The 16032-nt window shown below is 36.1% G+C and overlaps 1 protein-coding gene across 1 annotated transcript in view; it reads left to right on the top strand.

Moving 5' to 3' along the window:
- The window catches only part of SLC38A6 (solute carrier family 38 member 6), a 73379-nt gene extending 57638 nt beyond the window's left edge, over positions 1 to 15741 (top strand). Inside the window, 8 exon segments of the mRNA XM_029239088.1 lie at positions 5100 to 5165; positions 5417 to 5470; positions 7451 to 7530; positions 7878 to 7978; positions 13261 to 13385; positions 14511 to 14655; positions 14762 to 14856; positions 15031 to 15741. Coding sequence (XP_029094921.1) covers positions 5100 to 5165; positions 5417 to 5470; positions 7451 to 7530; positions 7878 to 7978; positions 13261 to 13385; positions 14511 to 14655; positions 14762 to 14856; positions 15031 to 15111 — 747 coding nt within the window. The 3' untranslated portion in view covers positions 15112 to 15741.
- Positions 15742 to 16032: the final 291 nt, after the last annotated feature.

A 16032-nucleotide genomic window follows, 5' to 3' on the forward strand; every position in this document is an offset into this window, starting at 1 on the left:
ATAGAAACAGACTCACAGATATAGAAAACAAACTTATGATTACCAAAGGGAAAGGGGGAGGGATAAATTAGGAGTTTGAGATTAACAGATATACATACTATATATAAAATAGGTAAATGACAAGGACCTACTGTATGGCACAGGGAACTATATTCAATACCTTGCAATAACCTATAATGTAAAAGAAAACAATTGCTAAAAAATGCCAATCATCATCTGAGCCTTCAGTGAGTTGTAATCTTTTTTGCTAGTGGAAGGTCTTACCTTGATGTTGACGGCTGCTGACTGATCAGGGTGGTGGTTGCTAAAGGTTGGGGAGGCTGTGACAATTTCTTAAAATAAGACAACAGTGAAGATTGCTGCATCGATTGGCCCTTCCTTTCATGAATGATTTCCTGCAGCATGCAATGCTGCTTGATAGCACTTTACCCACAGTAGAACTTCTTTCAAAATTGGAGTCAATCTTTTCAAACTCTGCCACTGCTTCACCAATTAAGTTTATGTAATATTTTAAATCCTTTGTATTCATCTCAACAATCTTCACAGCATCTTCACCAGGAGTAGATTCCATCTCAAGAAACCACTTTCTTTGCTCATCCATAAAAAGCAACTCTGGACCCATTCAAGTTTTGTCATGAGATTGCAGCAATTCAGTCACATCTTCAGGCTCCACTTCTAATTCTAGTTCTCTTGCTCTTTCCACCACATCTGTAGTGACTTCCTCCACTGAAGTCTTGAACCCCTCAAAGTCATCCATGAGAGTTGGAATCAACTTCTTCCAAACTTCTGTTAATGTTGATATTTTGATCTCTTCCCATGAATCAAATATGCATTTAATGGCATCTAGAATGATGAATCCTTTCCAGATGGTTTTCAGTTTACTTTGTTCAGCTCCATCAGAGGAATCACCATCTCCAGCAGCTATAGCCTTATGCAATTGTTTCTTAAAGAATAAGACTTGAAAGTCAATATTACCCCTCAGTCCATGGGCTGCAGAATGGATGTTGTGTTAGGAGGCATGAAAACAACATGAATCTTGTTGCACATCTCCATCAGAGCTCTAGGGTAACCAGGTGCATTGCCAATGAGCAGGTTCCAGGGCACATGGGCTCCCTAGTTGAGGCGTGCAAGCTCAGTAGTTGTGGCGCATGGGCTTAGGTGCTCCATGTGGCATGTGGGAACCTAGTTCCTTGACCAGGGATCAAACCTGCATCCCCTGCATTGGAAGGTGGATTCTTTACCACTGGACCACCAGGGAAGTCCCCAAGCAATAGTATTTTGAAAGGAATCTTTTTTTCTGAGCAGTAGTTCTCAACAGTGGGCTTAAAATAATAAACAGATGTGTTGTCATCAAGGCTTTGTTGTTCCATTTATAGAGCACAGGCAGAGTAGATTTAGCATAATTCTTAAGGGTCCTAGGATTTGGGGAATGGTAAATTAGCACTGTATTCAGCTGAAAGTCACCAGCTGCATTAGCCCCTAACAAGAGAGTCAGGCTATCCTTTGAAGCTTTGAAACCAGGCATTGGCTTCTCCTCTAGCTATGAAAGTCCTAAATGGCATCTTCTCCCAGTAGAAGGCTGTTTGGTCTGTATTGGAAATCTGTTGTTTAGTGTAGTCACCTTCGTTAATGATCATTGCTAGAACTTCTGGATAACTTGCTGCAGCTTCTACATGAGCACTTGCTGCTTCACCTTGCACTTCTGTGTTATGGAGACGGCTTCTTTCCTTGAACCTCATGAACCAACATCTGCTAGCTTCAGACTTTTCTTCTGCAACTTCCTCACCTCTCTCAGTCTTCATAGAATTGAAGAGAGCTAGGGCCTTGCTCTGGATTTGGCTTTGGCTTAAGGGAATGTTGTGGCTGGTTTGATTTTCTATCCAGATCATTAAAACTTTCTCCATATCAGCAGTAAGGCTGTTTCACCTTTTTTTATCATTTGTGTGTTCACTGGAGTAGCACTTTTCATTTCCTTCAGGAACTTTTCCTTTGCATCCACAACTTGGCTAACAGTCTGGTACAAGAGGGCTAGCTCTTAGCTTATCTCAATTTTCAACATGCCTTCCTCACTGAGCTGAATCATTTCTAGCTTTTGATCTAAAGTGAGAGATTTGCAACTCTTCCTTTCTATTGAACCATTAGAGGCCATTGTAGGGTTATAAATTGGCCTAATTTCAATATTGTTGTGTCTCAGGGAATAGGGAGGCCTGAGGAGAGGGAGAGAGACGAGAACTGCCTGTTAGTGGAGCAGTCAGAGCACACACAGCATCTATGAATTAAGTTCGCCCTCTTATATGGGCATAGTTCATGGCACCCCAAAATAATTACAGTAGTTACCTCAAAGATCACGGATCACAGATCATCAGTCACTATAACAAATATGATAGTAATGAAAAAGTTTGAAATATTTTGAGAATTACCAAAATATGACACAGAGACACGAAGTGAGCAAATGCTCTTGGGAAAATGGTGCCCATAACCTTGCTCAATGCAGGGCTGCCCCAAACCTTCAATCCATTAAAAAACACAGTATCTGTGAAGTGCAATAAAGTAAAGCACAATAAAATGAGGTATGCCTGAATTTACTTTAGACTTTCTAAGTATTAGGTTTAAAAATACACAGTGGTTAAGGAAAACATGTATATATTAACCCCAATTTTTTTTGATGGATTCCAATTTTTTTTCCATTGCACCTTTTTTCACTGATTATTTTTTTCAGTATGTTTGTATCCATAAATCTGTATAGCATTTATATTACATTTTAAAAAATCTGTCCAGAAAACTATTATTTTCTTAAATTATACTCTCCAAACAGCACAAATCAAAACCTATACTCTTTTCTATTGTCCCAGATCCTTATTTTGCTTAAAAGTTTTTGACATAAATTTTTGGCCCTGCTGAAACACCTAAAATTTTAAAAATAAATTTTATTTTAGCAGTGGCTCAGCATGACGGTACCTTTTTTGGTCCATTTTTGAACAAAAATGAATTTCTGTTCTTTCTAAAAGTTCTGTCTTGAGTACAGGTTAGTATTCTAATACTAATATTTGAAGTAATATTTTAATAAGTCAGTAATGAAAATAGAGAACTATTTGAATCGATTTTGGTTAGATTTGGATTTCCTTCTGCTGAGCACTATGGTAGGCATTAGAGTTGTGGGGGATTAATCAGGACACTACTCTTAAGGATCTGCCATTCTAGTCAGGGAAATAAGATAAATTTATCAGAAAAAAAATAGAGAACAATGTAGTCAATACATAGTTAAGTATTGATTTATTTGCTTCATAATAGGGATTACATAAGAGCTGAGAGGAGAGAAGGATCACCAACAGGTAGAATAAAGAAAGATGTGGAAGGAAATAAAACTTGAGCTGAGCCTTGAAAGATGGGAATTACTTGGAGCAGAGAGAAGAGGGAAGGGCCTCCTGTGCAAGTGAACAAGTATTTTTAATGCTTAATCTTCTATTTCCCTTTGTCTTTCTTTCTAACCCCTGAGTTTATCTTCTTACTGTGTTCTGCCTTCAACTTGAGCAAGGACTCCCTGTTACCCTTTGTTGTCAGGTATCTTCCATTCCTGTTCTGTACCTCTGCTTTATAGGATGTCACTTGGGCTTGAGATGGGTCTCTGCAGAGAAATTAGCTGTAGTAACTGAATTTTATGTTAATATAAAATCAGGCCTCTAATGATATTTTCTGATTAATGAAAAAATAATCATTTTCTTGCATTTTGGAGCACTGTTTTGAAATATTTGGGTTTGCAAGTCTTGTAATAACAGCTGATAAAATGAGGTAGCTCACATACCGACGTTATCAAACTACCTGGTACACAATGTAAATGGTTGTTGCTGCTGCCGCCTCCACTGTTAGTCAGGGGGAAATGTGAGATGCTGAATTTGGAGCAGGGCTGAACAGAGAGACCAGTAACAACTTTGCTTCTACCCCACCCCATCCTCATCCTTTTTGGGCAAACATATCAGAGAAAAAAAAATGGTGAGATTATTGCTTTTGATTTTTTTTCTTTCTTTTTGGTAAGTTGACCATTTAGTTTATTCTGTATTGAAAACTTACCTAGAAATATCAAAGCAACTTGCCCAGTTTACCCTTACAGTTTTTTTTTTTTCTCTTGGTGAGGGTTTTAAATAAGAGTAATTTTTTAGTTGACTCATTAATTTAATCCTAAAAGTGTATGTTTTCCTTGGGTTTATCACTATGTAAAATTTTGATTGAATTAGTTAAAATCTAAAACTAGATAAATACCAAATAGGAATAGTATAATATTTACTTACAGGTCTTCTGCAAAGGACAGATGCTTCCTTTATTCTCCCTTGCCCTTTTGAATGCTGGGTTTCAGCCTAGAGCAAGTATTTACAGAGTAATTGTGTGCCCTGAAACAACTACAACAGTGGTAATGTTGACCAACTCAACTGTAGGTCTAGGAACAGGATGGCCACAATTAAGAGTAAAATCCTGAAACATTTTCATTGATTGTTTCTGGGAAATAGCAGCCCTCTGGATTTCTTTTAATTTTTTAAAAAATTCATTTTTACCAGCTCTAGTTCCTTAGCTTTGTGCTCTTATCCTTTGCCAGCTTCATCCACATTCACCAAAAGTGATGTAAGTTTGAAAAAAGCAAGGAGGGCCAGTGCTCACGCATCAGAAATCCCTGAGCCTCCCCCTTTGCATCTACCTGTGACCATTTCCAAAACTGCTATTAATATTTCTCTATCTCCTACTGATGCCAGGTCCACAGATGGCCATATTCTTGTACTATTGTCACTAAAAACATCATGTTCCCATTCTGAGTTGGATTTTCTTTTAATGCCTTGATACTATTGGAGTTTTGAAAGCTCTCAGTCTTCAGTGGGGGAGATCTCCACCAAACAACTATGCAGCCCCTCATGCTGTCCCACACCGTAGGTGCCCGTGTCAGATGATGGCCCCATTCTATCTAGGGAAAATGACATGAACAAAGAATCTTTTATTAGTTAGCATATTATTTGGTATGGTGTTAGATTAATTGAAATGATACTGACCTATTTAAAATCAATTTCTTGTCATGAATTTGGTAAGAAATCATCTGATCCTACTTATTCTTACAGATAATAATCAAAAAATGGTCCATCCCTTGTCCTCTGACATTAAATTCTGTAGAGCAATACTTCCACGTAATTGTTTTATTTGGCTTTTTTTTCAGTTTTTTCCTTTTTATTTTAAGCTAAAAAGAAAAATAAAATATGACTAATAATGTTTTTTTCCTAATTAATAAAAAAGTAATGGCTATATTGTACTTTGGAACTTTGTTTTGAAATATTTTTATTTGAAAGCCCAGTAATAATAAATTCATCTTGGTTTTTTGATGTATTCTAACTTTTAATGACTGTTGGTTTCTCTCTTTCCCCTCAATCCTCTTAAACAGATTTCAAATGCTACAGATGCTTGTAAACCAAAGCTCTTTCATTTCTCCAAAGAGGTGTGTAAGTTATTAACAGATACTTTTAGTTTTTTCACATTTCAAGTTTAAGAGGTTTGTGTAACAGGGTCTCTTAGGTCTTTTACCTGTAACTAACTAATTTTCATGAAAGTGCTAAGTATAGGGTTGCTTACCAGAAGGTGGCCCATTATGAAATGGCCACCTTTTTTTTGGCACGCCTTTAAATGGAGCCTGTTTTAGATGGGCCACTGCCTAAAAGAACAGATTTACTGAATGTCTGGTCTGGCCAATAAGGTCCTCTGTGCATACAGACTTCCTGTTGCCCTCTGGACTTGTAAAGCGAAATAGCCAATTATATCAAAAACTCCTCCCCTGTGAGTAGAACCTTGGTCTGTGGCTAAACAGCCTCATCATTGGACCAGCAATTGAGCACTGCCAATATGTCTTCTGGCTGACATTCCAAAGTTGAAATTTATGATGCCTGTAGCAGAGGCAGAAGGACCAAGTCCCCCCTTGCCTTCTCTGAGAGAGCTAGGATATTTGAAATGCCTGCAAAAGCCCCTGAGCATCAGCAGAGGAGACAGGAAACTGATCTGAATGATCTCTACTTTACCATTCTAAAAGAGCCGTATGTTCCTTGTTGCTGCAGGTTTCTTCATGTACACTTTGTGATTCTGCTAAAATGCAGGTCCCAGATACTAGAATCCCCACTACTCATGTATAACTCTATTAGTGTAGCATTTTACTGTGATAACTCCCCCATGCAAAATTTTCCTTTTTATTCCCCAGAGTTCTTTTCCATTGTTGTTTTGTTTTTGGCCGTGCCTTGCAGCTTATGGGATCTCAGTTCCCCAATCAGGGATTGAACCCCGGGCCACAGCAATGAAAGCCTGGAATCCTAACCACTAGGCCACCAGGGAACTCCCTTATTCCCCAGTTTTTAAATGAGAAATGTCTCTCTGGCCCCACAAGGGAGGTTACCACATCTTTTACATGGTAAAGGCCTCCACATGCCTTAAAGATTTAGGTAGGGTAATTGACAAGCCAGGAAACTGAGCAGTATATGAAAGAGAATTTGTGAATTGAATTTCATTCTCTTAATCTAGCCTTGGGAAATGCTACAGCTTTCCTTCCTGCCAGCTCTCCTCTGATATTTTAAGAGGCCTTGTGTCTGAAGATAGATCTACAGTCATCTGGAGCTTCTTTTGCTGAAGAGCCTTAAGTTAGTTAAGGAGAAATTTTTTTAGAGTAGAAAAGAGAAAGTAAATCATTACCATCTATTTTGTAAAGACAGTGTTTTCATTTAGATGGTAACTTTTGTTTGCTTTGTAACTTTCTCTGGTTCTTAACTATTCTAATTTTAAAAAAACAACAATTTTGTTCATATATTCCAGTGGATCTCTATGAATTTGTTGGTCTAGAATAAATCATGTTCATTCCCATCAAAAGAGACCCTAGTTATAGATGCTAAGATGTGATTAATATATTCAGTATTCTCTTAGATTAAGTTGGTACTTGAATTGAGTTGGTGAAAGCAGGTTCAAAAGCATTAACTATTATTGCTGCTTAGGGTAATAAGATGTTTTTGAGTTTCCTAATACATGCATTAGGAAAGACTGAGAATTACAATAAGATCATTTCTAAAATGTTATTATTTTTCATCTTACCTAAATGTTATTTATCTTACCTTAATTATTTTTATCTTACTGATACAATATAGAAGCAGCAGTGATTGTACTAAAACCAACCTGGTGTGGAAGCAGCCAAGAAATATTTTAGCTAGTGTGGGCAATACAGCTATCAAGTAAAATATTTACTGGGGACCATAATTGTGTGTCTCGTTAAAAACAAAAAACCAAAAAAAACCCTCTTATTTTATAAACAGGTGATTCATGAAACATGAAAGAAATTTAACTAAATTGATTTTTTTTTTTGAGAACTGATTTTATTGTCAAATGAAGTAGTGGTTTCAACAGAGTAGCATTTAATAATTTCATCTTTAAAAAATTTTTTTTTCAGAGTGCTTATGCCATACCAACCATGGCTTTTTCATTTCTCTGCCACACCTCAATATTGCCCATATACTGTGAACTTCAAAGGTACTATAGAATCCTGGAATATTTAAAATGTATTAGTATGTCTTTTTACTTCTAGGACTTTCAGATTGAATAACATTCTCCTCTATGAATCCTTCCATCCCACCACTGGATTGTAGGTGTTAGTTTAAAACAAAACAAAACAACCAAGACTTAGTTCTAAGTTGAGAATGTTTCTTTGAAGCATAGTCCTTTGTGCAGTAATTTCAAATCAAGAATTGTAGTGTGTAGTTATTAGAGAACTAGGTCTTGAGTGATTAAGGAATCCTTTTGAATAGCTTGGGAGATATTTATCTATTTAGATATAATTCAGATCACAGATTCTAATTTTACCATTTTTTTTCTTTTAGACCTTCTAAGAAAAGGATGCAGAATGTAACCAATACAGCAATTGCTTTAAGTTTTCTCATTTAATTTATATCTGCACTCTTTGGGTACCTCACTTTTTATGGTAAGTATATTATTTCATTATAGATGACAAAATAAATTGTTCTGTAGTTGATCTCACACCTGAATATGGACTTTGTTTCTGCCTTTCTTTAGCAAGTTAATTTGTTCAGGCTGCCAGAATTCAGTGCACCACTGTGGTGGCTCTACGGGCCTTAAAGAACTGATTTTCTTTCTCTTAAAAAGGTGGATCAAATTCAAGACTGATAACTTCATATGAAAATTTTCTTAAACACCCAAGTAAAATCTCGGGCTTAGAAACATTGAAGTCTTTCTACGAGAAAAAAAAAAGTGCAACAATGATTTTATTTTTTTTTAATTGAGAATTCAATATGTTAGACTCTAGTTCAGCAGTTTGGGAGGTTGAGAGAATCAGTCATCTTAATTGCAAACGAACAAGTTGAGAAAGGAAAGGGTTTTACCTGGACTGTAGTTGTACCCTTATGTCAGAGACCTCTGCCTTTAGATTTAATTCACACAGTTCTGCAGTGTGTATTCTGTGCTTTGCCATGAACTTTCTCTCTAAATTTTTAAAGGATTCTTTTAAATTCATAAAATAAAAGTAAAATTTTGTTTTATTTACTTTTGAAAAGTTATGTGCTTGGTGAGTTTTTTTCTCTTCTGGTAAGAACCTCAAGAAAAAATAAAACTTAAAAGTCTAGAACAAGAAAAAAAATTGTAAGCTCTCTTGTTAAATTTGCAAACGCACTTGTTTAATTTGCAAACAAACACATTATAACAAACTGCACTCAGTTTGTCAAATCCTTGAATACACTTTTCAGTTTATGAATGCCCCTATAATAACACTCCAGGTAGATGGCTATTGTTACTTTTGTGATATTTAGCTGTTCTGACTCTGATTTCACCGTCAGTGGCCTTGTGCATGTGTTTCAGGTTTTAGACATTCACGATGGCTTGTAATGGTGCTTTGCTTACCTTCCAGAGTTTTTTCAGGCCTGACAAGTTTTTGGACATTTACTTGTATGACTACCTTTCCTAAGCCCAGTGGAAAGAGTATGAATTTTGAAACCCAACAAATATGATTCAAAAAACCACTGTGCTCTAACTAGCTGTGTGGCCTTGAACCAGCGTACTTCACCTTGTGCTATCTTCATCTCCTAATCTGTAACACAGGGATAATTGTATAGAGTTATATTGAAGAGGAAATAAGTTATATGGAAAATGCCTGTTACAGTATCTGGCACACAGCCATCTTCCACAAAGGAGAGCTACTGCTGGTGGTGTATTATCATTACTGTTATCATTATTATTGCAATTATTTCATAATTTCAGGTGCTCTTTTTTCAGCACTGTACTTCTCTTCTTACTGTCATTAATGAAACAATTTAAATATGGTAACTTTGCAGTATATTATTATCAGTGTATTATCTTAGACTTTTCAGTGTGTGAGACAATTATAATTGCTCTATATAGTCCTTTTCTTGCTAACTCTATGTCATTTCAACACTAATAAAGGTGACTGATGAATCTAAACCTGCTCTTGCATTTTTGTACTATGTTGAATAAGAGTGGTAGAGCTCTGTACACACCATCCGGAAGAGCGTTACTTCCTACTTCCAACATGAGCATGGATACACTACAAGGAAAGTTAAAGCAGATTGTTAAACTTTTTTGATCATTGTTAAGGAAATAAAATTCTTGAAATGCATAAACTCTATTTTTGGTTGTTGCGTTTGTCTTCGTACAGAGTTGAGCACAGTGATGCTTTTCTATAACAATGAGATACTACAGCAGGGTCTTTGTTGGGATTCAGCAAAAACTTAGTAGAATAGCTGTATATTTTTATAAATTGAAATCGTCACCTGGCACAAATACTATTATATTTAGGGATCTTCCAAAATTGAGAAAAAGTCCAAAAAATGGACCTCTTCTTCCCTATGGATCAATAGAGCTATCTGGAAGAAACCTCAAATGGCCTACCAATTTCCAGGACAGCTGAAAAGTAGTTACAAAAATATTACCACGAGATGTTAGGAGCTATGTTAAATTATAAGAAAACTTAGATGGAAAGGGACGTGGAGGAAGGATGGATGCTGATGCATTTATTGAGCTAACATTTATTCTGTACGTGCCATGTGTTTTATTATATACCTTGCCTAACTCAGTCCTTATGACGACTCTGCAAGATACGGGTTCAGATAAGTTGGGCACTTTGGCCAGTACCTGCAGCTAATGAATAATGAGTTGGGATTTGAATCCAATTCTGACTCTCTCCAGAGTCAATGCCTTTATTACTGTGCTGCCTCCTCAGGAATTATGCCACAGAATCCAGATTCCCTTCATTCCAAGTTTTTCGCAAAGTGAACTTTTGGAAAAACCTGGCTCACTTAAGCTCCAGGCATATCTATCTATCTATCTATCTATTTTTGCCTGAACACAGAGGCTAAATATTTTCATCATGTACGTGAAATGTTTCCTACACAGGCATTTTCCTGGTTATCAAGTAAAGCTGTTGTCTCTGACTTAGCCCTTTTCCACTGATGCAGATTCTTTAGAATATCCATGCTTTATGTAATGGAGATATACAGATCTAAGAAAATCACATGGTAGGCTGGTAAGTAGGTGATAGATAGATAGATAGATAGACAGATAGATAGATAGATAGAAGGAAAGAAAGAAAGAAAGAATGATATAAAAGTTCCTTCTCCAAAGACAGAAGAAGATTCAGATATTGATTTGCTATTCACAGTGTTTCTTTTTTGGGTTGAAAGTCTTTTACAGTATATTTCTATTGGAATAGCAGTAGCTCTCAGTCTTACAGAAAGAAATTGCTGATTGAGCTTGAGACCTTATCAGAAGGGCTTGTCACAAATTAACGCCTTCAACTCATTTTATAGGTGAGTAGCTTAAGTCCAAGAGGTGAAGTGACCTGTCTCACAATTAGTGGCATGTCTCCTGAATATTAATCCAGTGATATTTCTGTTACTCTGTGATAATCTTTATCAACTTCATCCCCTGTTTGACAGTGTGTATTAAACAGGGCAGCCTCCTGACTTCAAGAGAAGATATAACTTGCAGAGATCACCATCAGGTTCTTCCTGAGATTTGTAGAGATTTGTCTGAATGCAGAGAAGTGTGTTGTACTCTATCCCTTGCATAAGGCTCAGCTAGGAACACAGAATTGACTGGCTCAGGAAAAAGGTTTTTGTCTTGGGAAAGTAGAAAGTAGACAAGTAACAGGTATTTTGAATTTGTAATCAATCTAGTTCTTCAGGCTTCTGGAGCTGCTTGGGATCCTTTCATTCAGTGCTCTCAAGGCTTAGTTAATATCTAAATTTTATCAGATTAAAGGGACCAATAAGTATGTACCTAGATTAATAATATTGGCTCTGATTACAGATGTTAAAGCATTATAAGGTGAGGAATAAAAAGTGTTCCTCTGATAAACCAGGCCAATACCCAAATGTTGCATAATAACCAGACCACTTTAAAAGTCTACAAAGTTCTTAAGCAGTAAGTGTTAATAGCTCATTTTTATGATTCAGAAAGTGGAAATAAAATAGTTTGCTATATTTTTCCAAAGAGTCACAAGTATCTCACATATTTGGGACTAGAATCCAGCTTTCCTGGCTCTTCTTAATCTCTTATTTGGTCCATTAGTCCCACATTATATCAAGTATGTCTTTGATACTTTCAACAATTAGTTTCTATCCCATTTCCATTATTACTAATCTAGTTCAAATCCTCATTACCTCTCAGTGTTATGACAGTAGCCTTCTGTTATTCCTGTTTTGGGCCTCTTTTTCTTCCAATCTGTCTTCCTGCTTAGTTCAGGTCATAATGCACTGTTCTTCAGAAGTCATTGCATCTCTGTGGCCTACCAGATTGAGTCCAGACCCTAAGAAGAGCTCTGTTACTGGTCTTAAATGCATTTCCAGCCTTATCACCCACTACTCTCTTTTCTCTACCACACAGTCTTTCAGCCTCTGAAGTGCTATTGGGCTGCTCATTTTCTTGGTTGCGTATTGCTACCAGAGAGAATTTCTTCCCCACATCTTTGAATGTCAGCACACATACATTAACTCATGTCATGTTCACAGTAACTCTGTAGGTCAATATATTATTGTCCACATTTTACAAATGTAAAAACTCAGAGAAGTTAAGTTGCTAGTAAGAGTAGGATTTGAATCTTAGTCTGTTTGATCGCAGAATTCAAGCCCCTCTACTACCCTGCTGCTCACTATATCATGATGACTCTTCTCAAGTCTTCTTGGATTTCGTTCATGTTCATCCCAAAGCCATAGTTATCTTTCCCTGTTCATAGCTCTTTGTTTAGACCTTCTTCTTCCACTTAAGTGTGTCTGTGTTTACACACTTTCTATTATATGTGTGTCTTCATCTTATCTCCCCTTTAAATTTTAAAGTATTTGAAAACAGAGGTGTATTTGATTTGTTTTTTTATTTTCTCCAAAGTGACTTTTCCAAACCGTATAGTCTCAAATTAAAAAAACAAAAAACAACAACAACAAAACCACAATTCTATTTTAAGTACAAACTCATCTTTCCCTACGAGGCAGTGATATGGAGTGTTCTTGAGAACTCTCACTCTTAATAGCCCTCCTCTGGCTTGGAGTGAGGAAGACGTGAGGATAGAAGAACACCAGGGAGCAAAGCATGGTCAGCTTGTTCAGATTCTGTCACTGACTACCACACTTGCTTGCTAAGGAAGCCATTACCCTAACACTGCATTCTCTTTTATGAAAGATGAATCTATAGATGAAATGTTGATGAAGCAGGTAGCATGCACAAAACTATAAGATCCTAGAAAACATTGCAATATTAAGGAAAGGCTTTGGTGTCAAAACAATTTGGGAGTACAGCTCTGCCAGCTCTGCCCCTTTGTACTGTATGATCTTGGGCAAGTCAGTTAATAAATTTTTAGCCTAGCTACCTATCTTATATTGTTATCATAAGGACCAAATTCAGTAGTATACATGAAAGCACTTTATAAAAGTGTTGTTCAAAACCTTCAGATTATGGAAAAGTTCTAAAGAGATTTTCTTAAATGTATATTCATTGTCATAATTTTAGAGATTCTGCCTGGGCCAATTTCTAGTTTCATTAAAAGAAAACACTGTAGGTTTCCAGAAGATATTTACTTAATGTCTCTGTGTTTCATAGGATAGGAAAAAGGCCAGAGATGGATTTGGTACTGGGAATCCAAAATCTGTTAAGATCCGTTTGTGCAAAGGAAAATAATGTTACTGTTATTAACATCTTAGTAGTTTATAATGTGATCCTTATTATTGTTTTTTAAATTTGCAGACAGTGTGGCGTCAGAATTACTACAAGGTTATAGTAAATACTTGCCACATGATGTTGTCGTCATGACTGTGAAGTTATGCATACTATTTGCTGTGCTTTTGACAGTCCCTCTAATCCACTTCCCTGTAAGTACTCTTAAAGGTTTTGTTGCTTGGTGTAGCAGCTCCCTAATATGGCAACACTAATTCTTTACAGACTAGAATGTTTGAATCACATCTAGTCTTGTATATCTTATTCATTTGTCCAGTAATTGATCAAAGACCTCATACTTGCCTATGGCCCCATGAAAGCACAAAAATAACAGTGAACCGCTAAACTAATTTGTGCTTTTTCAGATTTAGTTTAGATTTACGCTCTCCCACAGCATTGTTTCCAATTTAGAGACTATAGTTCTTCTAAAGTTTTTTGGGGTTTTTTTCCCCCTTTAATTCTGTATTCTGTTTTCAAAAGAATGTGCGTGAAGAGGAAAAAGTCAAGTCAGCAAAAATAAGCTCCTTCTAGTTTATTGGAAATTTATTTTCACATAGACGTTCTAGTCTAATCTTAGTCACAGATTTTATTTGCTCTAGAGTTATAGTTTAAGGGGCACAGCAGATCATCACTCGGCATTTAGTTGCCATATGTAAGACTCTTGAGAATTTCTGGAAGAATGGAATCATAGGCTTTGGGTACAGATGCTTCTAGTGGACGACTTGAGCCCCTGAACGGGGAGCTCCTTAAGACTGGGGCCACTGCAGCGGGGGCTGGGTAAATGCTTGTGGGACGGGACTGCCTGTTGCCCGCCTTAGCAGTAGAGAGCATCATGAACTAGTTTTCACATTTACATGCTGTGAAACAGATAATATAACATAAAACAGCAAATGGTATTTCTTTATCATGCCATGACTTCTTTTTCTGTTTTAAACCATTTGTTCTTTTATCTGTTGAATTTCATGAAAATGATAATCTGTGATTTCTTCACAAAGTGTTATTGTTGGTAATTTTGAAAATTATACAACTGAAAGAAATTGCATGTGAAAATTTTTTCAAGAATAAAACCAAAACAGTTTTTATGAAGCTCACACAGATAGGTATATTTCTTAGTTTTTGTGCAATAAATACCTTACAGTAATAGTTTATGCCATATTTTTGGAATCTAAATGGTTTAGAGGGCAAGAATATTATGGTAACTGTACCATACATGTGTTTCCCTAAGCAAGTAGTTTGGCTTTGTTACCTCCTCTTTGCTTAAATCTTTTTCTGTTATACAGGCAAGGAAAGCTTTAATGATGATGTTTTTCTCCAATTTTCCATTCTCATGGATTCGCCATTCTTTGATCGCTATAGTTCTCAATATTATCATTGTTTTACTTGCGATATATGTTCCTGACATTAGGAATGTACTTGGTGTAGTTGGTAAGCTTTCTATTTCAAAAATTCCATTTTCTAAAATAGATTAAATTGTCATCCAGTCTCACATCTGAATCTGGCAATATTATTTTCTTTTCCTCCCCACTTTAAGGTTCCAGTACATCAACATGTTTGATTTTTGTGTTCCCGGGACTGTTTTATCTTAAACTGAGCAGAGAGGATTTTCTCTCATGGAAAAAGTTTGGGGTAGGTTGATTTTTGTTTGTTTATTTTAAGAAATAACTTGTCATTTTATAATTAAGTATTTTACCTACCTTACGAAAGTTAATGTATTTTGAACTATAATGTACATTATTGGAGCACGTGAAGGTTTAAAATAATGCTCTAATTGTTCTTTATCTTTTTTCCTTATTTCCACAGGCGTTTGTTTTGCTCATCTTTGGTATTTTGGTTGGTAATTTTAGTTTAGCACTCATTATTTTTAATTGGATTAATAAGTGAAAGAAATATTTTCCCACGTCTTTTGCTGAATAATTTACCTCCAAATGCAAAAAGGAATTATTCTGGAAGGCACCTTGGATGAATCCTCTTTATATGGCCTAACAGTTTTGCAAACATTGACAGAAAAGCGGAACAAAACAGGAGTCGGTAGGGGAAAGTAGACATAGCAGTTTTAATCAAAATAAGAAACTCAGAATGCTCTTAAATATGTTGAGCATCTTTTGTTTGTGGTTTTTTTTTTAATTAACAGACTTTATTTTTTAGGGTAGTTTTAATGTTTACAGAAATAATTGAACAGAAAGTACAGAGAGTTCTCATATATTCCCTCATTCCAGCACACCCATAGTGTCCCACATTACTAACATCTTGCATTAGTGAAGTACATTTGTTATACTTGATGAGCCAACTTTGATACATTACTATTAACTGAAGTTCATAGTTTACAGTAGGGTTCACTTTTGATGCAACCACTGATCTTTTTACTGTCTCCATAAACGCCATGAGCATTCCCCATGAGCCTTTTCTAAAATGTCATTTGGTGGAATCATATAGTATCTAACCTTTCACTTAGCAATGTGCGTTTAAGTTTCCTCCGTGTCTTTTCATAGCTTGATAGCTCTTTTTTTTTAATCACTGACAATATTCCATTGTATGGATGTACCACAGTTTGTTTCACTGACAATATTCCATTGTATGGATGTACCACAGTTTGTTTCACTGACAGTATTCCATTGTATGGCTGTACCACAGTTTGTTTTTCCATTCACCTGTTGAATGACCTCTTGTTTGCTTCCAAATTTTGGCATTTGTGAATAAAGCTGCTACAAACATTTGTATGCAGACTTTTGTGTGGACAGAAATTTTCAGCTTATTTGGGTTAATACCAAAGACTATTTTTTAGCAATTGCTGCATGGTATGGT

The sequence above is a fragment of the Monodon monoceros genome, unplaced genomic scaffold (assembly GCF_005190385.1).
Source record: "Monodon monoceros isolate NGI ecotype Baffin Bay Population unplaced genomic scaffold, NGI_Narwhal_1 Super_Scaffold_21, whole genome shotgun sequence".
Taxonomy (NCBI): Eukaryota; Metazoa; Chordata; class Mammalia; order Artiodactyla; family Monodontidae; genus Monodon; species Monodon monoceros.